The sequence below is a fragment of the Sceloporus occidentalis genome, unplaced genomic scaffold (genome assembly GCF_023333645.1).
Source record: "Sceloporus occidentalis isolate IW3139 unplaced genomic scaffold, rSceOcc1.0.p SCAF_7, whole genome shotgun sequence".
Taxonomy (NCBI): domain Eukaryota; kingdom Metazoa; phylum Chordata; class Lepidosauria; order Squamata; family Phrynosomatidae; genus Sceloporus; species Sceloporus occidentalis.
In genome coordinates this window covers 42,817,545-42,840,801 of record NW_028316987.1, presented here as the reverse complement: position 1 = coordinate 42,840,801, position 23,257 = coordinate 42,817,545, and the positions used below count along the sequence as shown (strand labels likewise).

The following is a 23,257-nucleotide window of genomic DNA, read 5'->3' as shown; positions in this document are numbered from 1 at the left end:
ATGTATTCCAATTTACATATTATTTGGGGAATAATTCCCAGCCAGCTTCAGTTTTTATCATCCAGCCTGAATCGTTAGTTCAATAATTGTTCAAAATTATTTATGAATAAATGAAGCATAACAGGTCAAAATATCAATTGTTGGAAGCGTGTTTTGCCAGAGGATGCCCTAAAATCTTACAGTGGAATAAAATAATACACTTTCAAAGATACAGTAACTAAAATCAAGTTGAAATCAGCATAATCCAGTTGATGTTCACATATGAGACTTTCGCAAAAACTACTTTATTCCCCTCAACTATTCAATTGTTTGGATCCAGAAGAACTTCCTCCAGTGAAAAAACACCTTTGTCTGATCAGTGAAACTTTTTCGGCTTCTCTTTTAAAATTCAGACTAATATCCAGAGCATATTCATTACTTCACCAACATGGGACCTAGCAGCCACCATTGTGCCAGTGTCACTCAAATGTTGCATTCACACTGCAGAAATAATCCAGGTTGACACCACTTTAATAGTCTTGGCTCAATGCTATAAAATTCTGGGAATTGTAGTTTTGTGAGACATTTATCCTTCTCTGTCAGAGAGCTCTAATGTCACAACAAACTACAAACCCTAGGATTCCATAGCATGGAGACATGGAAGTTAGAGTTGTATCAGCCTAGATTACCTCTGCAGTGAGTTGCTGCCAAAGAGAAGAGGGAAAAAGAGGTTAGTATTTATCATGAATGTTCATTCTTAGATGACTGGAGGGAGAGATCCACACACACATGGATTTTTATCTTGTGCCAGCCACTAAGGCTAGGAGTCCAAAGTTCTATTCACTAACAAACACTGACCCCATTCTCATCTAAGACACATATTCTCTCTCTCTCTCTCTCTCTGTGTGTGTGTGTGTGTGTGTGTGTGTATTCACTTACTTGGCAATAAAGAGCAGAATAATATTAATCAGAAATTTTAAAAAAATGTCCAGCCACAATTCCAAATAGGGGGTTGTTCTTCTGGTTATCCAAAAATGACCATTCATATTGAATACCAACACCTCATTACTTGGGACTCCTGCCTTGATAGCATGTATAATCCATGTGTATGTGGATTGTTCCTTCAGGCAGCCAGAAAACAGAGTTGACTCTTAGGCTGAATTTATGTTTCAGCAGCTTCTCTCATGTTTAGTAAATGGAAGTAATTCTGTGTATGTGCTACAAATGGTTCAAGGTACACAAAACATATTAAGAATTAACTACTACTGGATACACAAGATCCAAATACTGAAGTTATGTTCTTGGTCAGTTAATGATCAAAGCATTGATTGAGCGTTCCTGCATAGCAAGGGGGTTGGATTGGATGGCTCTTGTTGTCTCTTCCAACTCTACAGTTTTATGAAAGCAACTAGGCAACTGTAGCCTTCCAGATATTTTTGGACTGCAACTCCTGTAGTGACTTGGTAGTCACCAGTTGATTCAACTGGTCTACTCTAGTTGGAACGTATGTATGTATGTGTGTATGTATGTATATATATGCATCTTCCATTTTTCTTTCTGATACCTAATCTTTATTGCATCTTTTGTTTCAGACAAAAGATGCAATAAAAACTGAAAGTGTTTGCTTGATATATTCTTTGCACTTACAAGAAGCATTTTCAGGTTTCAAATGTGCCTTGGGCTTCAGCAATGTCAACTGACCTCTGGTAAATATTGTATAAAATTTTCTTTTCCATTTTGAAAATGAAATGCTTGTAAGTCTTGAGTTTTAAATTATGGAAATCATCCCAGCACGAATCACAGAAACCATTACACCAAAATTAGTATTTACTTCTATTGGGCACCACAGACAAAAGTCAGAAGAGGACTGGTATGACATAAAAGGCATAACAACTAATGTCTAGAAAAACAAAACAAAAAAATCAGAAATGTACAAATGGACATGTGACAGGAATTGTATTAGTTGTCAAAGATCTTCTTTTAAGAATTCTGTAATCTGAATAAAACACTGATCAAGCTAATTTTATTTCCAAAATTAAACAACAATGTACATATTGGCAAAATCATTTTACTTTTTGTGCTTTGTTCTTCTATGGGTCACAGTCTTACAATTATTTAAATTGAGAAGCAATCTTGGTTGATAACACACTACACTGCTGCAGGCTACAATCTTCACACAATGCCTAAAGGGTTATTACAATGAAGAAATTCTATTGAGAGCAATACAAAAGCCTTACCCCTTCCCAAAGGCACCTCATTAGCACAGTGTAAGCAGCTGAAGGAAGGACCCAGCAATCTCTAGGGTGCTCTTTTTTCTCTTCCTGTAAAGAATGTGGAAGACCAGAAATGAAATGAACTGTACATAATAGGATAACCCGTTATTTCAAAAATTATAATTTTAAAAAAGCACAATCTCTGTGAAGTTGTTTGTTTTAAATGGTCCCTTTAATGTCAAGCAAATACCATTTTGAACTCATTTTCTTAACTTCTGTACAATATGTTAACTTCTGCACAAGTTAGCAACTATGTTATCAGGTTTTCAAATGAAGGGTACAATAAACATTATCAGATGAGTCACTGAGATTGCACATGGAATTGGCTGAATTAGATTATGACACACACACTCTCTCTCTTTGTTACTGCACCTCATTGTGGGTTAATGTTGCTAGACTAGCTTCCTACACTAACTCAAGGTAATTACTTGAATCTCCATTTCTAATTTTTAGTGTACAAACGCCATGTGAGTTACATCAGTGTCTTTAAAAATTTTTACAACATGAGAAAGAACTGGTTACTTATCTGTGGTTCTCTGAGTGGTCATCTGTGAACTCAGACAAATAGGTTTTGTGCCCATGCAGAGTTTTATTCAGAACATTCTAGAACTGAATAGTTTTTTGACAGGAAAACTACCTTCACCCTCTATAATGCACATTCCAGACTGCTAAACTGCCTCTCTCAGTTCTCAGCCTACCACAAGTGGAGAAATTGGCAGGACATGAGTAGAATTGATGGGTGAGTGGTATGGATTTCACAGATGAACACTCAAAGAACCATTGCAAGCAAACTCCTTCTTCTTGTTCATACTCTCTGTGGCTCACACAAATGGAGGACTAGCTACCTTACTTGCTGGAAACAGAAGATGATATGCCAGTAGTGAAAAAATCACAGAACACCTGAAAAATGTGTCAGCATGTGCTATGGTCCAATTTATCATGTGTTATAAAGGCAAACTGTTGAAGCCATATAGTAGCATGGCACAAGTCAGACAACATCATTCCTGCAAACAATGCAATTGATCCAGCCATCACTCTGGTAGAGTGTGCCTGAAGACCTGACAATAAGGGGATTTTAACCAAATTGTGTGTAAAATCCATTTGGACAGTCATTGAGAAAAGACTGGCATCTCCTTCTTTATAACTCCATAAAGCAAAAATACTCTGTCGGAGTTCCTGATGCATTTGGTGCATGAAACTAAGAAGATAAGTGCCCTACAAATGTCTAAGAAACAAATAGAAGATTCCTTCCTAGGGTTGCACATAATGGGAGAAAAACTTTTGGTTGGTTGAAATGGAATTATGAAACCACTTTAGGCAGAAAGGACATCACCATCCAGAGGGAAAGAAAGGCAAGCCAGCTCCATCAGGCCTTGCCTGAAAGAAGAAGGCCTTTCCTCCATCCACCATCCAGAGGGAGAGAAAGGCAAGCCAGCTCCATCAGGCTTTGCCTGAAAGAAGAAGGGCCTTTCCTCCCATCCATCTAGCATAGTCCAGGCATCAGAGGAAGAGAAGATCTGCTGGACTTTGTTCCTTCCCCACTGCCATTCCTTCTCCTTTTGTGTCTTGTCTCTTTAGATTGGAAGCCTGAGGGCAGGGAAATACCTAACAATTTGTAAGCCGCTCTGATAGCCTTTTGGCTGAAGAGCTTGGTATAAATAAATAAATAAATAAATAAATAAATAAATAAATCATTTCTGATAACAGTACCACTTTATCTTTATGAACAGCCAAGTAGGGAGGGGCAGATCTCTAGGCACATAAGTCTGAAGCCCAGTGAGCCAATGTAATAAGCCATTGCAATGACTACTAGAAAGGTACCACTGAAAGGTAACAGCCGCATCTGAGGGTATAGACATTTCAGATCCTTGACCAATCTTTTAACTTGTGGGTCTAAAAACAACAAAGGACTGTCGGTACAGTGGTAAACAAAAAATGGTGGTAAACAGAAATGGCAGCCAAATAGATCCTGAGTGATGAGAAGGATAGACCTTTAGCACAGAGAGAAGTTAAGACCCACTGGAGTTCAAAAGGGAGATTGAATCAGTTGGCAACTTGAGCAAATTCCTGGATTTATTTCCATTTGTGGGCACATGAGCTCTGTGTAAAAAATGTCCAAGCCACATTAAGAATCCTCTGCACTTCCATGCCTTGTGGTACAGGGGATGGATAATCCAACCTGTTAGCCTAAAGAAGCCTGATCTGGACAGACTATTGTGCTGCCAACTGGAATCAGAAGAGACCAATGACAAGGAAGATAGACAAATCCTGCAACATCAAGAGAAGAGAGGCAAACCATGGAAACAGAAATGTTCCTCTCCATAAGCATTTCCAAGAACATTCATACATTGTCCTATGTGGAGCACATTATATTGTGAAGAGATGTAAAGATTTCCACCATGGACAGACCTGTCTACAAGGAAATTGTAGGTGCACATGAAGAGGGGCCATTTGTGTGTTGTCATGTTCCTTGTATCTTCCAGAACATGGTCTAGGCTGACAACATGGATGGGGATGGCAATGTCCCATCAGTAAAGACACCACTCCCATACGAGAATGAGGAAATGTTTGGATCACATATCACCTTGTTTCTTCAAACAGTACACTGGAGTAAAAGAACAGATCAAAACACTGAGAGCCTTGAAGATGACAGAGAGCTCTAACTTGTTGAAGAGATCTCTTGCTGTCATACAATTTGGCATTAACTTTCAGACTGCCACAATGACTCCCTTATCCTAGTATAGAAGCATTGGTGGTGACAGTGATAACTGGCTTAGGTTGTTGAGGTGGCAGAGAAGTCCACCACAGAAGGTCCCTCCAAACAGACTAAGGAGAAGATAACTTCTTGAGGGGCTGTTGCACTCCACATTGACGGCCACGAGGAACTATACCTGCTGAGGTGCACCAAAAAGAAAAGGAAAGGAAAAAGAAAAGACAGTCATATTGGCAGTTGTAATTGCTGGATCATCCTGTCTGTAGGCATAAGTGCTCTTGTCACTTGCAGTGCAAGGTTCACCAGCTTCTGAGCCATGTTGAAGTGTAGGACTATGTTGTGTTGGACTATGACTCTGGAGACCAAAGTTCAATTCCTGGCTCAGCCATGGAAACCCACTGGGTGACCTTGGGCAAGTCACGTGTTCTCATCCTCAGAGGAAGGAAATGACAAACTTCCTTTGAACAAATTTTCCCAAGAAAACTCCATGATAGGTTTGTCTTAGGATCTCCATAAGCAGGAAATAACTTGAAGGCACACAACAACAATACCACGTAAAGCTCCAGGTAGAGGATGACTGCAAACCTATGCCCATTTTCTGGGCCTTGCAGATGTGCTCTAAGGTTTCATCCATGATACTGTTAAAGAGTCCTAAACTGTCGAAAGAAAGATCCTTGCTTTCAGAACAACCATTTCTTTACCGTAAACAAAACATAACAAAAAAACCATGTTTTCTGCATCCACAGATTCAACTAACTGTGGCTTAAAAAAATTCAAAAACTAACCCTTTGAGTTGTTACTATTATACACGGCTGGCCATTGGTATCCACTGGAGCTGGGTTTCAGGACCCCCACTGGACACCAAAGTATGTGGATGCTCAAGTCAATGGCTCAATAAAAATCACATCCCTTATATAAAATGGCAAAATCAAGATTTGCTTTTTGAAATGTATTATCATTATTTTTAATATTTTCAAGCCATGGATGGTTGAATCTGTGGATACAGCATGCGTGGATACAGAGGACCAACTGTATAAGGGAAGGCATTTTACTATATTGTTGTTAACTGCTGTCCAATCAGCCTCAACTCCTGACGCCCCTGTGGATGAAACTTCTCCAAAATCCCGTCCTCAACTGTTTTGCTTAGGTCCTGCAGGTTCAGGCCCATTGCCTCCCTGATTGAGTCTAACCATCTGGCATGTTGTCTTCATCTACCTTTCCCAGCATCATTGTCTTTTCTTCTCATGCCTTCTCATGATGTGACCAAAGTATGACAGTCATAATTTAGTCATGCTGGCTTCCAGGGTGTTTTCAGGCTTGATCTGTTCTAGAACCCATTTGTTTGTCTTCTTGGCTGTTCACAGTATCCTCAGCACTCTTCTTCAGCACCACATCTCAAATGAGCTGATTTATGTATATAATGTGGCTTGAGCATCCAAGGATTTTGGTATCTACAGGGCGCCCTGGGACCAAACCCCAGCAGATACCAATGGTATGTTGTACATACTTCAGTGAGTCTACTCTAGTTGAGATTAACAAAAAGGATTAGCCCTAAACTCTGAAATCTGCAAGGCTTAATGACAGATCACATACCTTAAAACAAGTATCTTTTGCTCTTCTCCCATAACATGAGCTATGTATCTAAGGAGTCTAGAACTTTAAGAAGGTTTAAGATAGCCACATGGAATGAAAAGAGGTTTGCACAGAACTGTTTATCTTACCTGACTGGCCACAAGATAAAGCAACTCCCCTAGGGTAGGTAAAAGGCACTGTTTTAATTTACTGTTCCTGAAGTTCTCTCTGATCAATTCAGTTAAGAGAGTGACTGCCTGTAGCAATAATGACAATATTAGCAAAAGAGAAATGCAGCATGGAAAGTTACAGTTACCTGCCATTACAGAAAGGAAAGCAGAGGAGAAAGAAGATGAGCTAAAGGCTCATACAGTTACTTATGTTCATTTCAGACCCCCTTGACTTTTACACATTTTGTTGTGTTGCAACCTAAAAATGCAATGTATTTGCTTTATTTTGTGTTTTTGCCAATCTCTGTGCTATTAATAATAACAACAACAACAACAACAACAACAACAACAACAACCTGCCCTTTTCCTAGTGCAGAAGTCAAGGCGGCTTGCAAAAAATACAAAAAAATGAAAAAATATACATTAAAAATTATATAATTCAAATCAAGGCAACACTGTTTATTGTTTTTAGTGCAACATTCCATCACAGTGAGACCTCTGGAAGTATGTTCTGAAGGTTTTTAGGCAGTGAGGGAGATTGTGAGTCTGAATCTTGCTCTTCTATTGTGGGTAAAAGCTACATATTGGGATAGTGTGTAATCTAGGTCAACATCACAAAACCTTTAGTTTAAGCAATGACCATTGCATAAGTTATAAAGCATTGTTTGGAAAAATGTTTACTATTAGAAGTAAAAGATTTGGGGTAAAAAGAACTACTTCCAATTTTGTCAGCACAGTATCCACAAATTCTGCATCCATGGATTCAACCAACCATGGTTTGAAAATTTTCACACCCAAAAAAATTCCAAAAGCAAATCTTGATTTTGCCATTGTATATAAGAGACACAGGGACGTAGCCAAGGGGGGGGGTTCTTGGGGTCCGGACCCCCCCCTTCCATTAGAAAAATGAATGGTGCGTGCTGCTGCGCCGCCATGCCCAAGCCCCATTATAATGGTGGCACTTAGTCTGGACCCCCCTTCCTAAAATCCTGGCTATGTCCCTGAGAGACACCATTTTACTACATCACTGTATATAATGAGACTTAAAGCACCCACAAATTTTGGTATCCATGGGGGATCCTGGAACCATGCCCCAGTGAATACCAAGAGCCCACTGTAATTGTTTAACTTTATTAAGGCCTACATTTGTTACTAGATCAAGATTTTTCTCCTATCTTTTAATCTTGATGTCTCAGTGACCTCTAGTGGAGGTTCATATAATAATACTACACCGATCTGTCCAGATTATGTGGAATATCCTATCAATTACTTATCTAATTGGCAGCAATTATTTGGCTGAGACCATAACAGAAATAGAATTTTAGCAATATTGTTTATGGCCCATCCTGTTCCATCCTCATCTGCTGCTGTCCATGTGCAGTTCCTCCTGTTAGGAGAAGACATGGGAGTCTCCTTTCAACTGCCTTATAACCAAAAGTGCCAAATCCAGTAGCTACAGACCATGGGAAAATGGCAACACAGGACTGAGAAAGCTGTACATACATACTCTTGGCCCAAAATCTCCTTAGAGGCAAAAGAAGCATACATGTGCTTAGCTACCATATATGTGCTCAGCTACCACAAGACTATGCTGCTGCTATCTAACCAGGGCTCTAAGAGGTGCATTACCTGACTTAAAGATGAATGAAATAGCTCAACTTTCCCTTGAAGTGGCTGAGATATTTCTTGCCACAGAAATCTTTTAAGCAAATCATATGTGCCACTGAAATGGTCATCAACCATTAAAAGATGTTATCCATGCAGCTGTTAAAACTACACAAATAATACTTTGGACAAATACTACATTTGATTATCAACTCCATTCTGACAGCATCAGAACATTCAGTTCACTACCTCTACTCCTCTTTTATCTTTAAAACATTCGAGAAATATTATACTTTCATATGAAAAGCTACTTTCCAGCCATTAAACCAAGGACAAAAAGTAGAGAAAAACAATGCTAAAATGATTACATATATTGATATCAGTTTATATAATTTACTCTTTATTACAGTGTTAACCAAATGCAACACTCTTTTGAAAGTGTCAGAGATAAATGTTCTTCAAAATTGTGTACTGTTCTTTTTCTTAGAAACTTTTAAAAAGGGAAATTGAGAGAACTAATCCTCTGGAACATTTTCTTAACCAAGGCACTCCAGACTACACTTTGCCAAAGAAATGCATTTTAACAGAATGTTACACAGTACAACGTTACATGGAGAGCCAGCACAGTGCACTGATTTGACCATTGGACTAGGGCACTGGAGACCATGGTTCAAATCCCTGCTCAGCTGTGGAAGCCCATTGGGTGACCTTGTGCAAGTTACAGTGTCTCAACCTCAGAGGAAGTCAAGTACAGCCCCCCCTCTGAAAAATTCTGCCAAGGAAACCCTGTGATAGGTTCACATTATCATCACCGTAAGTCAGTAATTATATGAAGGCACACAAAAGCAACATAGTACTTATCTGAACTTGGATTGTGAGGTTGAGATAATCAATCAGTCACAAATCAATCAGTCACAATCAGTCACTCACTAGGATCTTGGCAAGTCATGGTCTCTTAACCTAATCTACTTCAGGGAGATGATACAAACACTTTTCAAAGGAGAAGGATAAAAGTTTAATAGTCAATTGATTACAGTGATGTAGCCCTCAGCATTTAAGCCAGTCTTAAAACTGAAACTGTTACTTCTCTGTGATGTTAATTCATATCAAATTTGCTCATACCCTATTTTTGAAAATCTGATAACTACATTAAAAAGAGATATTACCTCTATAACTGGAACATTCTCTTTAAGTTCAGTTGTATGGAATGCAAGCAAGCCAATCACTCGGGCTGCTTTGGCACGTCTGTAATTAAACGTATTTATTAACTTTATGAAAACCTCAAATCTGCAAATATAAGAACTACGATAAATGTCACGTTATTTAAAAAGTTACATAAATTGGTCAGCATAAATAACTGTGAATTAAAATTAATTATAAGCTTCCAGATAACCTCATTAGCATCAAATTAGCACAGAATTATTTGACTGCATTGTTAGGCCAAATTACTTCCCCCCCCCCCCCCCAATAATGGACTGATGTGAAAACCAAAAAAATTATCAGCGTGAGAAGACTGCATGATTCACTCAGTACTTTGGTGTTAGCTTTTTGTGAATATCAAAATTTGATAGCCAACTATTGATATTAGGCAACTAAATACACTTCACTGTGAAGATCTGCTACCTAAAGTTTAAAATACAAAGTGTATATTTCCCAGCAGGCTATCCATGATTAGTCACTGTGTGTCTTGCAAGGGGTGAGGTACCTAACCCTTTCTCCATTTGCCCATTCAAAACTGCCCAGTTCCTTGCCTACCCACAGTGTCAGTATTAAGATGTAAGGACCTGACTTGGTTCTTACCATGTTGGCAGAGGCGAGATGTAAAAATCAGATAAGTGGGAGTGAGGAGTCAAGCAAACCATTTACTACAATACAGCAGAAATAACTCTATTGCAGCTACAGGACTGAAATTTATTTACTTTGTGTTATAATTTCACAATAACAAAGCATGAAACATTCAAGAGAAGGCTGTTTTTAAAAACCAGAAGTGTCAATGTATATGCATATCAAAATGTATTCATACGACAATAAATATAAGTATAAACATCCTTAAGAATAGTCCTTAAGATATCCTCAATATTTTAATGTATATTTTATATCTTAATACTTTAATATCCTTCAGAATGGAATAACAGAAAGGGCATGTTGAGTAAATGTTCTAGTTATATTACATCCCCATAGAAAGCATTTTGTCAAACAATGCTCCCATAATCTCCATTAATCTCAACAGGATTTGCAAAACTTGGGTTGCTATTGCTGTATTCTTCATTCTTTCATAGTAAATACTAGCAAACAGTTAATAGGCACTACTATTTTCAACATTTGTCTAAATCCTGAGAATTTAGAATTTAAAAAGAAGGCATGAACGTGTCCTTTGGGTGTAATATAGGGATGCCTTTGGGTGTAATATAGGGTCCAAAACACACTGCAGAAATAATCCAGTTTGAGACCGCTTTAACTGCCCTGGCTCAGTGCTTGGGGGATCCTGGGAATTGTAGTTTATTTTGGCACCACAGTTCTCTGACAGAAAGAACTAAATGTCTCACAAAATGACAGTTCCCAGAATTCCCTAGCATTGAGCCAGGGCAGTTAAAGCAGTCTCAAACTGGATTATTTCTGCAGTGTGCTTTGGACCTAGAACCGTATCTCATGTTTGGGACTGGGATGCTCTTTTTACTTACAAGAGTTATATTATTATTATTATTATCATCATCATCATTATTATTATTATTTCCCCATCTTTCTACCAATATAGGGAGAAAGGTCAAATAAATATAAGAAAGCTAAACAAATATAAAAAGATGACAAAGTAACAGAGAATCCAGTAATTAGTGGGAACATTGTAAAGCAGCCTAGCGACCTACAACTGTTTAGTTATTAATCCACGATTTGGCTGCAAATCAACACACTCTCTCTGGAACAACCTCAACAGACAATCAGCTACAGTAACCTGGCACTGCAGAGGTGTTGCCTGGGAGATCTTACTCTTTCTCTAGATAAGAGTACAGTAGATCACACGTGAAGGCTCAAGGTGCCATATGCACAGATTGCTGTATTTGAATGGTAGATTTTGTCTTCACTGAATAGTTCACATAAGATACTACACTGAAAGAAACACCCATTTCTGACCTGCGATATGCACAGAAGCCCCACATTTTGTTCATCAGAAAGAACTCAGAAAAATCAGGGTTAATGCAAATTACTGAATCTAGTGATTATGTGATACTTACATATCCCAATTTGGAGCAATCCGCAACTGTTTTATTAATTCAGGGAACTAGAATTTAAGAACATAAACTAAGATATCAAGTTCTGATTTGTTAATGAATAAGAAATTACATCTAGTATGTTTAGTGTTATACAGCCTGCCCTCCCCAACAGGGGCTTGCCATCTGCAGATTTAAACATCTGCAAACAGCAACCCCATTGCTGTTAATGGATGTGTGTGCATGTGGCCACAGCAGAACAGCCGCCCACACGCACACTGCCATTGAAGATCCTGTGGCTTTTGCCATCCGCGGGGGGATCCAAAATGGAACACTCATGAATAAGAATGTCCCACTGTAGTTTTATTTGCAGTGGTCCAAGGTACAGAAGAAAATGACATTTTAAAACTACCCTATATCAGTGGATCACAAGGCAAGAGAATTAAAACAGTTCAATATAAAGCTGCAAAATAATAGTCAACATATCAGTACAGATAGTTAAATATTTTCTAAGTCTTGGCTCAAGATATATATTGTATATACTCAATTATAAGTCAACCTCAAGTATAAGTCAGGGTCAGGTTTTGGGACAAAAATTATGGATTTTGCCATGACCCATGGATAGGTCGAGGGTAAAACTTGGAGGCTGCTTTAGTGTGTGTATGTGGGCATGAGGCAAGACTCTCATTGAGGCTTCTTGCTTTCAGCGAGGCGAGGCGAGGCGCATGGGCGGGAGATGGACTCTTAAACAAACAGCAATATCAATCAATCACCCAGAACGCTTTCTGCTTGGCTCAAGAGATAAAGAAACTGTCTCTCCATGGGGAAATCTGAAAGACCTGCTATCACATTACCATAGTGACGTAAATAGGTCAACCTGGGAGTTGCAGTCAATTTTGGGGGATAAACTTTTAGATTTATAGATGGGTATATACGGTAATTAAATATGGCATAAATTTACATTTTCCATAAATTTACTACACTGCATGGTGTGCGGTGTCACAGCACTCCTCTGGTGCTGTGTCCACACGATGCAGCACCGAAAGAATGCCGTAAAACCACAGCACTGTGGCTATCGTGCCTTTTCCAGGGTGTAAAAAGGAGCCGCTTTTTGCGACTCCTTTTTTGTGCCCTGGAAAGGCTAGATTGGGGCTGCAGTGTGTGGTTACCACGGCCCCAATCTGGCTGTAAAAGAAGCAGCTGGAGGCTACCCCTTCAGGGCTGTCTGCACATCTCCTCATTTGACATGCAGTGTTGTGAAAGAGTGCTGAGGATACCATGAACACCCAAGAAGACAAACAAATGGATGCTAGAACAAATTGAGCGCGAACTATTCCCTGAAGCCATAGCGATTAAATTTAGGCTACTTTAACCACATCATGAAGAAAAATGAATAGTTAGAAAATGCTAGGAAAGGTGGAGGGCAGTAGAAAAAGAAGATGACTATATGCCAGATGGCTAGACTTGATCAGGGCCTGGATCTGAGAAGCGAGGCTAAGAACAGGGGGTCTTGGAGATGTCTCATACAGAGGGTCGCCTTGAGTAGAAGTCGACTCGAGGGTAGTTATCAAGTACTACAGCTTAGTAAACATGCATAGGGACATAAAGTTTGGCAGGTATTCCATTACGGGCTGTTAATGTTCATTATGTACATAACGCTTCTCCACCTTTCCATTCTGCTACATGGGAAGCGGTCCTTACCAGACATAAGGTGGAGAAGCGTTACAGGGGAAGACGAGATCGATGTGTAATATCTATCTCGCCTTCCTTCCACCTTCCTAACCAAAGAGGCCTGAGGGTCAATCCAACCATACCACAAACCCTGTCTCTGCTCCTGTGCAATGCCAGGTCCGTGATGAATAAGTCCCACAGCATATACGATCTTCTGGAGGCTAAGAACTGTGACCTGGCTTGCATTACCGAGACCTGGCTTAGGCCTGGGGATGAAGCGGTGTGGGCATGGGCCCTTCCAGCCGGGTTCTCGGTTAAGGACCAGACCAGGTTAGGTGGGTGGGGGGGGGGGGAGTTGCTTTGATTTATAGGAACACTCTTACTCTAACCAGGAACCATGTCGGGCAAACTTCCTTTATCGAGTGTATCTACCTTACCCTGAAGGCCAGAGACAGTCTAGGGATTCTGTTGGTCTACCGACCACCCCGTGCACTAATGGACTCCCTGGCCGAGCTGACACAACTGGTCTCGGATCTGGTGTTGGAGTCCCCCAGGCTTCTTGTCCTGGGGGACCTCAACATCCCCTTCGTGGCCAGTCAAAATCCATCTGGTGCAGCTCGGGAGTTCATGGATTCCATGACTGCCATGGGCCTGTCTCAACTGGTCAGGGGGCCGACGCATCCGGCGGGTAATACACTCGATATGGTCTTTTGCGTGGACATGGAAAGTCCGTGGGCGGAAGTAACTAATATTTCCGCCCTGTCATGGACAGACCATTTCCTGGTGGAGGCAAAAATCAAGGCATCTACCCAGATCCCTCCCGGGGGTGGTGGACCTATTAGAATGGTCCACCCTCGAAGGCTGATGGAACCCAAAAGGTTCCAAGAAGCCCTAGAGGGGTTTATGGTTGGATATGACGGCAATTCTGTTGATGCCCTCACTACCATCTGGGACACGGGTCTCTCCAGGGCTATATACAGTATCGCTCCCAAGCATCCTCTCAGGCCTGCTTCCAAAAAACAGCCCTGGTATACAGAAGATCTCCAGGCAAGGAAGCGGGTCCTGCGACGACTAGAGCGCAAATGGTGAAGCCACCATCTCTTAACCGACAAGGCTCTCCTAGCATCTCTCTTAGATGACTATGGAGAGGCGATAGACGCAGCAAAGAACTCGTTCTATGCTGCGCGTATCGCGTCCGCGGAGTCGCGTCCAGCAGAGCTGTTCAGAGTAGTGAGGGAGCTCACGCAGCCTTCCCCCTCTCTGAACCCTATTTTGGAACCATCCAAGGCCTGCTGTGACCAATTTAACAACTTCTTCGTGGACAAAACCTCTCGGATAAGGGCTGGTCTCGACGCCATTATTGGGTCAGAATCCAGAGTAGAGGCCTCCAGAGCTTCCGTGGACTCTATTGTACTGGATCAATTTGAGTCTGTAAGTACCGAGGAAGTGGACAAGATCCTTAGAAGCGTTAGGAAGACAACCTGCTCACTCAATCCCTGTCCCTCATGGCTAGCGGCTCAGGGGGGAGTAGGTGTAACATCTTTGTTGCACCAGATTATTAATACATCATTCAGGGATGGGCAGTTTCCAACCAGCTTGAAATTGGCCATAGTTAAACCGCTGATCAAAAAGCCCTCCCTTGACCCCCTGTTGCATAGTAATTATCGGCCCGTTTCGCTATTGCCATTTTTAGGGAAGGTGATCGAGAAAGCGGTTGCACTCCAGCTTCAATCGATCTTGGATGATACGGATTATCTAGACCCATTTCAAACTGGCTTTCGTGCAGGCTATGGAGTTGAGACTGCCATGGTCGCCTTGGTCGATGATCTCCGTCTGGGCATAGACAGGGGTAGCGTGTCCCTGTTGGTGCTCTTGGACATCTCAGCGGCTTTCGATACCATCGACCATGGTATCCTTCTGGAGCGCCTGAGAGAGTTAGGAATTGGGGGCACTGCGCTCCAGTGGTTCCGATCCTACCTCTCGGGAAGGTTCCAGATGGTGCAGCTGGGAGACGTGTGCTCTGATAAGAGGGCACTTACATCTGGTGTCCCTCAAGGAGCCATTCTGTCTCCCATGCTATTTAACATTTACATGAAACCGCTGGGAGAGATCATCCGGAGGCACGGGGCGCGGTGTTATCAGTACCCTGATGACACCCAAATAGGCTTCTCTGTGCCTCCGACTGATGCAGTGACCAGGGAGGGCATCTCTCCTCTAGATGCCTGTCTGGAGTCAGTAATGGGATGGATGAGGGAAAACAGACTCAGGCTGAATCCAGAGAAAACGGAAGTACTTGCAATAGGTTCCCCAGGTCCAGGTTTAGAGATTTGTCCACCTGTCCTTGACGGGGTCACGCTTCCCCTAAAGGACTCGGTTCGCAGTCTGGGGGTGCTCTTGGACTCGTCGCTCCACCTCACATCTCAAGTGGATGCGACGGTCAGGAGTACCTGTCATCAGCTTAGGTTGATACGCCAGCTGCGACCCTACCTGGGCCGGGGGGACCTTGAAACTGTAGTACATGCTCTGGTAACCTCTCAGTTGGATTTCTGTAATGCGCTCTACATGGGGCAACCCTTATATCACACCCGGAAGCTTCAGTTGGTTCAGAACATGGCAGCAAGGCTGGTCACTGGATCTTCCAGGGCTAGCCACATAACACCGGTACTTGAAGATCTTCATTGGCTGCCTATTCGCTTCCGGGCGCAATACAAGGTGTTGGTCGTTACCTATAAAGCCCTAAATGGCTTGGGCCCAGGGTACTTAGAGGACCGCCTCTCTCCATATAATCCGCCCCGCACTCTCAGATCTGGGGATAAACATCTTTTAATGGTTCCAGATGCGAGACGAGCTGTCACCACGCAAAGGGCCGTCTCAATTGCGGCCCCTAAGCTCTGGAACTTGATCCCCGACGAGCTCCGCTCGACCCCCTCCCTGGCCCAATTTAAAAAAGGGCTGAAAACATATTTGTTCAAACAAGCTTACCCCCAATAGCCCTACTAAACTCCCCTCCCCCATTGCTAGCTTGGATGTTTGGAAATGTTAATGTGTATTGCTGTTTTTATGCCAATATTGATATTGTAACTGTTTTTATTGAATTTTATCTGTCATTGGGATGATATATCCCATTATTGTACGCCGCCTTGATCCTTGGAAAGGCGGGATAGAAATAAAACTTTTATTGGCCTGTTACAGACAGCCAAAATAAAGCTGCTTCAAGTCACAGTGGAGGTATGGTGTTTCAATGATGCATGCGCCTCAAGAGTCCAGAAGTCGCACCAAAGCCACGCTCCAGCCCTAAGGACTGGAGCATGGCTTTGGTGTGGCGTCTGGACTCTTAGGATGCATGCATCATTGAAACACCATACCTCCACTGTGACTCGAAGCAGCTTTATTTTGGCTGTCTGTAACAGGCCATTATTATTATTTATTATACACCTGCATTTTTCTAGAGGTGCTCCTTTTGTAACAGAGGGGTGAAGCAGACGGGTATGAAGGAGCAGCCTCTGGGTGCTCCATCCACGATCGCCCCACGATCGGCCAGGGACTGCAGCAACCACACAGCCCACTCTCAAAGCAGGCCACCATCGTGGTCCCAAACAGGTCATTGGCAAGGTGCAGATTTTCACCACTCTTTCTGGAGTTCCTTAGGTGGTCTCATAGTGCCTTGTAAGCCTGAGGGCAGGGAACCGTCTAATTAAAAATAATAATTGTAAGCCGCTCTGATAGCCATTAGGGCTGAAGGGTGGGGTATAAATACCATAAATAAATAAATAAAACAGGTGGCCTCAGAGCAGCGTTCAGCCACTCCGGGGCATGTATCATCTGTATGCCATACACCTAAGCAGGCGGAAGCCATTCCTTTCAGCCCGTCTGTTTTGGGCCAAATAGAATTTCTAAATAAATTGATAGATTATGGTGACTACACTACTAAACTATAGTGTACCTGCTTTCCCCTTTCCTTCAGTTGCTGCTGTAACTGAGAAAAGACAGAGAAATCAATTCAGGTCATCAGAAGATCCTATTAATGTTGTCTGGTGCCCCCTCAAAATCTGGAAGGAGTATGAGCCACATAATCCTCTAGGATTATGCCACTGTGTTTCTTTGGAGAATTCAATGGGTTTAACGGGGCTTAATTCCAAATAAGACTGTATAGGACTGACCCGGAGGCCTGTTACAGACAGCCAAAATAAAGCTGCTTCGAGTCACAGTGGAGGTATGGTGTTTCAATGATGCATGCGTCCTAAGAGTCCAGAAGTTGCACCAAAGCCACACTCCAGCCCTAAGGACTGGAGCGTGGCTTTGGTGTGGCTTCTAGACTCTTAGGACGCATGCATCATTGAAACACCATACCTCCACTGTGACTCGAAGCAGCTTTATTTTGGCTGTCTGTAACAGGCCTTGGTTTCTTAAAATGAAAGAGGTAGCTGACATTGCAACATTTTATTTTGTTTACTTTTTGGGTTCTTCACAAACTGTACAACTCACCAGCTGTGTGCTGATTAGTCTGGTTGCTACTTCTTTGTTGCTAACAACAGTGCAGAGATAGCAAAGTAAATTCAGTTTAATTCTGGCTGTCCCTGTGGTCCTTTCTTGGGAATCAATCAGCTGATATACTTGTTGTAAGAAGTCATTCCATTCTGCTTCTTTTAGCATCAACAGTTTTTCAGCTGCATAGAAAAATAAATCAAAAATTGTTTTCTTAAAATATTCTACAGTTATACTTAATTCTGCGAATTAAGGTTTATCACAATGTTCTTATTTTCAGAATCATTAGGCAGTATGTATTTAAATATTTGTTAGACATATTGTTACAATTAACAAACCAAAATCAACAGAGTAAGATTCAAAATAGGATACTCGCTGGCTTAAAATGGGTCAAACTCACTGTATTAAACAATTTACTCAAGATATGGGGCCTAAATTCAATAATTAGTTCTGACTAGAGTTGAACCATTGATTCTGCTGAAACTGTGGGATATTGTAGTCCTACAACATCTGGAGTGATGCACAAATCCCACCCTTGGCCTAGATATGTAGTTTTAATATATAAACACAAACAGGACAGAGGAGTTATGTACATAATCCAATCACCTATTAGAAAATATAAAACCATAGAATCAAGAGAAGCTGGAATTATTAACAAAAAGGTAATTTGTATTAGAATCTTAATCAAGATTTTTGGCAGCTATTATATATAAATGTACACTACGTTTTCGAACAGTGTCCCAAACTTTGATCCTCCAGTTATTGTGGACGTCAGCTCACAGAAACCCTATCCAGTTTGGCCAACAATCAAGAATTCTGGGAGCTGACATCCAAAACATTTAGAGGACCAAAGTTTGGGAGCCACTGGTTTGGAAGATCAGGAACAAGCCCTATATTTACATGCTCCTTCCTACTCAAAGGAACTGGCTAAATCAAAAATTTCATAGTTTCTTCAAGACACAATTTGCTATCATAGGCCCTGTACAGACCAGCACTTTGCGCCGGCCTGTGGCTGCAGAGGCCAGATCAGGGCCTCGACACGATGTTGCCACGGCCCCAATCTGGCCAGGAAAGGGGTGGCCCATAGAGCCTCATAGTTGGCTAAACTGAAAACGTCCTAATTTCATCAATTATTCATGAATAATTGGAATCCTAATTTCAAGGACTCATACCGAAATAAATCTTGCCCAGGAAATTATACATTAAATTAAGCACATGGCAGAGAGGATTTTTATAAATATGTCTCAGATTACATCCTTCAAAACCACAGTCTGGAAAGCTACATCTGAATGAACCTTTAAGAAAAAATAACTAATTTGCAAAATCTTTACAAAATATCTGTACCTGAATGTGCTGGTATATGCAAATTTTTCACGTCAAATCTCATTGCTACTTGTTTCACTATCTGAGGGGAAAAATGAAAGGAAATTGTATTTCACAGATCAGAGTAAAATATATAGCCATTATCAAACCAAATACTTTCTCGCATAATCAACCAATGATCTGTGAAACTATAAAACTACCAAACTTACTAACTGGCAGGAAGACACTGAAAAAATAAAATGTGGGCTAACTTAGAAGTATAACAAAATTTACATTATTCAAATCACAACAATCCCACACTCCTAATTGCTAGAGTTATTATCTGTCTTTATACTGCAGTATTGAAGTAGTTAAATAAAGTTTGAATTTTGCTTAAATTCTATTTATTTATAAGCATTAGGCATTTCCTGGGTATTTAGACAAACAGAACAAACTGTATATGAATACAGTGGGACATCAATATCCGCGGATTAGCCATCTGCAGATTTAAGCATCCACCAATGGCAAGCCCCCGCTTTCTCCAATGGTGGTGCATGTATACACCCCACTGCCATTAGGGACAGCCCCTGTTGTCCCCAGTAGCAGCACATACATGTCCACATGCCACTATTAGGGACAACAGGGCTTCACCTGAAGTCCTGATATCCCTAATGGCAGCGCAGCCATTGGGGAGAACAGAATTTGAACATGCACTGATACCGAAGTCCAACTGTAGTAACATAGATACTCAATATTTATATTAGTATTTTTTAAAAAGGTGAACCCATAATTCTGAACACTGCTAATGCCCAGTCATCAATATTTACATATAAGCCAAAATGTAAATAGATACTTTTAGGCATATTAAGTAGCACCTTTTACAGACCTCCACACCATATCTTATTATAACTTAGTTCCAAAAGTAATTTTCCATGTAAGATGAGGATTTGCTTTTTGAGAAACTCAAAGCCAAAACTTTTTTGAGCATGAAAAACAACTTCTTTAGATCTTGGCTATATAAACATATTGACTATTAATAATGTCATCTTAACAAAATATTAGAACTCGGGTTGTCCTCACATCAGCAGCACCTGAAACTTGTAATGTATACTATATATTTTCTTTGAGAGCCAGCATGGGGTTGTGGTTTGAGCACTGGACTATGACTCTGGAGACCAGGGTTCAAATCCCTACTCAGCTATGGAAACCCACTGGATGACCTTGGACAAGCCATACTCTCTCAGCTGCAGAGGAAGGCAAAGGCAAACCCCTCTGAACAAATCTTACTTAGGGTTGCCATGGGTCAGAAACAAAACCCTGTGATATAGTTACCATAAATCAGAAACAACTTGAAGGCAAACAATAACAATATTTTCTTAGCAAACAGTAAAATACAGAAGGCCATGAATTATTTTAGTTATCATTCTCATGACACTTTTATGTGCTCCAGCATTTGGGTGTGAAATACTGGGGGCATACCTTTTAATTCCAAATGCTGGCAAATCACTCTCTTTGACTAATCTACCACACAGTTCTAATGTGTACAATCGGCCCTCCTTATCCACTGATTTTTTTTATCCATGGATTCAAGCATCCAAGGCTAGAATTTTTTTAAAAAAATTGTAATTTCCAAATAGCAAACCTTGATTTTTTTTCCATTTCATATAAGAGATTCCATTTTGTTTTTCCATTGTATTTAATAGGACTTGAGCATTCACAGATTTTGTTATCCACAGGCAGTCCTGGAACCAAACCTCAGCAGATAACAAGGGCCCACTGTATAAAATGTATTCCAGAAATAAAAATGAGAATGACTGTATTCAGCTCAACATCTCAAGACATTCAGTGGATTCCATGGAATATTAAGAACACGTCATTAAAACACCAAGGACACATCCAAGGAAAACTCTGAGAAGTCCAGAAGCTTACCGTGAGATCTACTGGTGAAATAGTCCAACCTTGTAATCTAGCACTTTCATATAAAACTACCAAAAAAAAAAAGCCCAACCCAAAAAAACTCCAGATGTGGACACTAGGTGGAAGTGTAAGAATAGAAGATGCATAAGCATAGCACAAAAAATGACAGAAAGCACTGGATGATTCTGAACATACTATTCGGAAAGGCTATATAGAGAACTTTTTGATAGTACCTTTGGGTTGTCAATAATTGGGGTCACAATAAGGTCAGATTCTGTATATATAAGCTCTTTCACTTTGGACTCCATATCCTCCTCACTGCAGAGTATCTTTTTATCCTAGAATATAAGCAACCATTGCAATACACATTATTTTACAATAAATAAATTATTTTAAATATAGCATTTTAAAACAAAAAATCCATTCACAGAGTCTTAAACTTAAGAAAACTTTTCTTGCTCAGCCTCTAAACAAATAAAATATTCTAGTTCTCTATATAGACATTTTAAGGATTGCACTCTGAATAAGGGAACTGAGGCCCGTTACAGACGGGCCCATAGTACGGACTGGGTCCGTACTAGGGTTAGAAAGGGGCATCACTTCTGGACGCCCCTAACCCTAATACGGACCAAGTCCGTACAAAATGGCAGTGCCCGTTCCACACGGGAGCCGCCATCTTGACATAGCGGACGCATTGCGTCCGCACGTCACACAGCACATATGACGCCGCAAGTGTGCCATTGGCACCTCGTGGCGTCATAACCGCGACGCAAAAAGAAGCCCCATTTTGGCGCTTATTTGCAGCGCGGAGGAGCCTCGCGGTTTGGACGCTGGGGCTCCTCTGCGCTGCAAATGACGGTGGTACAGACCACCTGTTCTGGGAGGTCTGTAACGCGCCTGAGTCTCCACAAATCTTCCAGAGAGTTCTAGTTTCTATGAAGAAGCTAGAATTATCTGGATTCTTCAGTCTTCCTTGAAGCTCTGATGTCAGAGATGTAAGGGGTACAGAAAGATCCATGGGGGAATGGAGATGAGATCTAAAATAAAATCTCCCCCTGAGGTTATTGCTCTGCCTCCAACCTTGTACAGTAGACCCTTGCTTTACACAGGGATCTGTTCCACCTCCCCGAGTAAAGCAAATTCCATGCATGCTCAAGCCTCATTTAAATGAATGGGGTGCACTTTCCGTTCACATGACCTCAAGTCCACGTACTGGAAACCCACGTCTGGGTCCGGCTGACTGTATGAAGATGTCAGATTTATTCTATAGTTCCTGATATGCTATCACAGTGTTCATGAGATTGCAGCCTTAATATATTACATCTTATTACCTGGAAAAGTTCTCTTTGGTGGGGTAAAGCCCGCCAGAAAGAGGTGGCCAGCGGCCGCCTCTCTTTTCCACGTAACCACACCGCAGCATCCAAATTGTGCGGCACAGCTATGCAAACAAAAGGAACACTAAAAAGCAGCTCCTTTTAGTGCCGCCGCAAACTGCCTGCGGCGGTGCGAGGACGTCACTGCCACACACGCCCCTCTGGAAAGTGCGCAGCAGTGACGTCACAGCTGTGCACGCCATGTATACGGCGCCGCACAGCTGTGACGTCCTGGTGACATCCTAGGGTTGTGGGGCGTCTGGAAACAGCGCCCCGAGGCAACCCTAGCACATTGCCAGGACATGCTAAAGGGCCCATATGTACAGGGCCCTTGATAGCTAAAGCTTATTAAACAATACTAACAGCTAAAAATTAAGATGTTGGTCACCATTTTCTAAGCAGTTGTAGTGTATTGGTTTGTTTATACACTCCCCATTTCCCATAGGTCAAAGTAAAAATAGAATATAAAAAAACCAGGTTGCACTTTTGTTTCCTGATTTCCAGCTGTTTGTGCTGATTTTCTGCATAGCTTCTGCCTATTTTACTTCAACACAATTAGTTTTACCAGACAGTTCCAGCTGTTTTCTTTCAAACATAAGGACCTCTTTGCCCTCATTCTTATCACTCTGTTTTGGTTTAGTCAGTTATTTTATCGTTATCCTTGCTTTATAGTGATACCATCCTTTGCTACTGGAATTGGATGCTCTACTCCTTACTTCCTACAATAGTTACACAAAACAATTTCCAGCCTCCTGCTTCCTTCAGCCTACACTCACCTTTGCTGAAGGACATGGAGATGTTCGCTGTAGTGAATTTGTAGACATCATGGCAGTGACACTGCTTATTTCTACTGCAATGCTAGTTCTTGGTGTGGGTCGAGAACTGAAAAATACAGACAAATAAAACAGATACTTTAATGTCAATTAATCCTGGTATTTTCTGTAATCTGAACCCTCTACATTACTATAATTCATAATCCAAATCTATTAAG

The 23,257-nt window shown here is 41.3% G+C and overlaps 1 protein-coding gene across 6 annotated transcripts in view; it reads right to left on the bottom strand.

Annotated features, from left to right (window-relative positions):
* ULK4 (unc-51 like kinase 4) overlaps positions 1 to 23,257 on the bottom strand; it is a 206,120-nt gene that overhangs the window by 166,917 nt on the left and 15,946 nt on the right. For 5 of the 6 annotated variants that reach the window (XR_016281919.1, XM_089532754.1, XM_089532752.1 and 2 more), the window contains 8 exons: positions 23,043 to 23,148; positions 21,127 to 21,231; positions 19,019 to 19,079; positions 17,675 to 17,856; positions 11,543 to 11,589; positions 9,479 to 9,557; positions 6,687 to 6,794; positions 2,217 to 2,300 (listed from right to left, as the gene is read on the bottom strand). Coding sequence is in view for 5 of the 6 variants with exons in the window: in XM_089532754.1 (XP_089388880.1) it covers positions 2,217 to 2,300; positions 6,687 to 6,794; positions 9,479 to 9,557; positions 11,543 to 11,589; positions 17,675 to 17,856; positions 19,019 to 19,079; positions 21,127 to 21,231; positions 23,043 to 23,148 (772 nt within the window). In the remaining variant the exon portion in view is untranslated. The remainder of the gene's footprint in view (positions 1 to 2,216; positions 2,301 to 6,686; positions 6,795 to 9,478; positions 9,558 to 11,542; positions 11,590 to 17,674; positions 17,857 to 19,018; positions 19,080 to 21,126; positions 21,232 to 23,042; positions 23,149 to 23,257) is intronic. The other variant, XM_089532756.1, reaches the window with a different exon arrangement.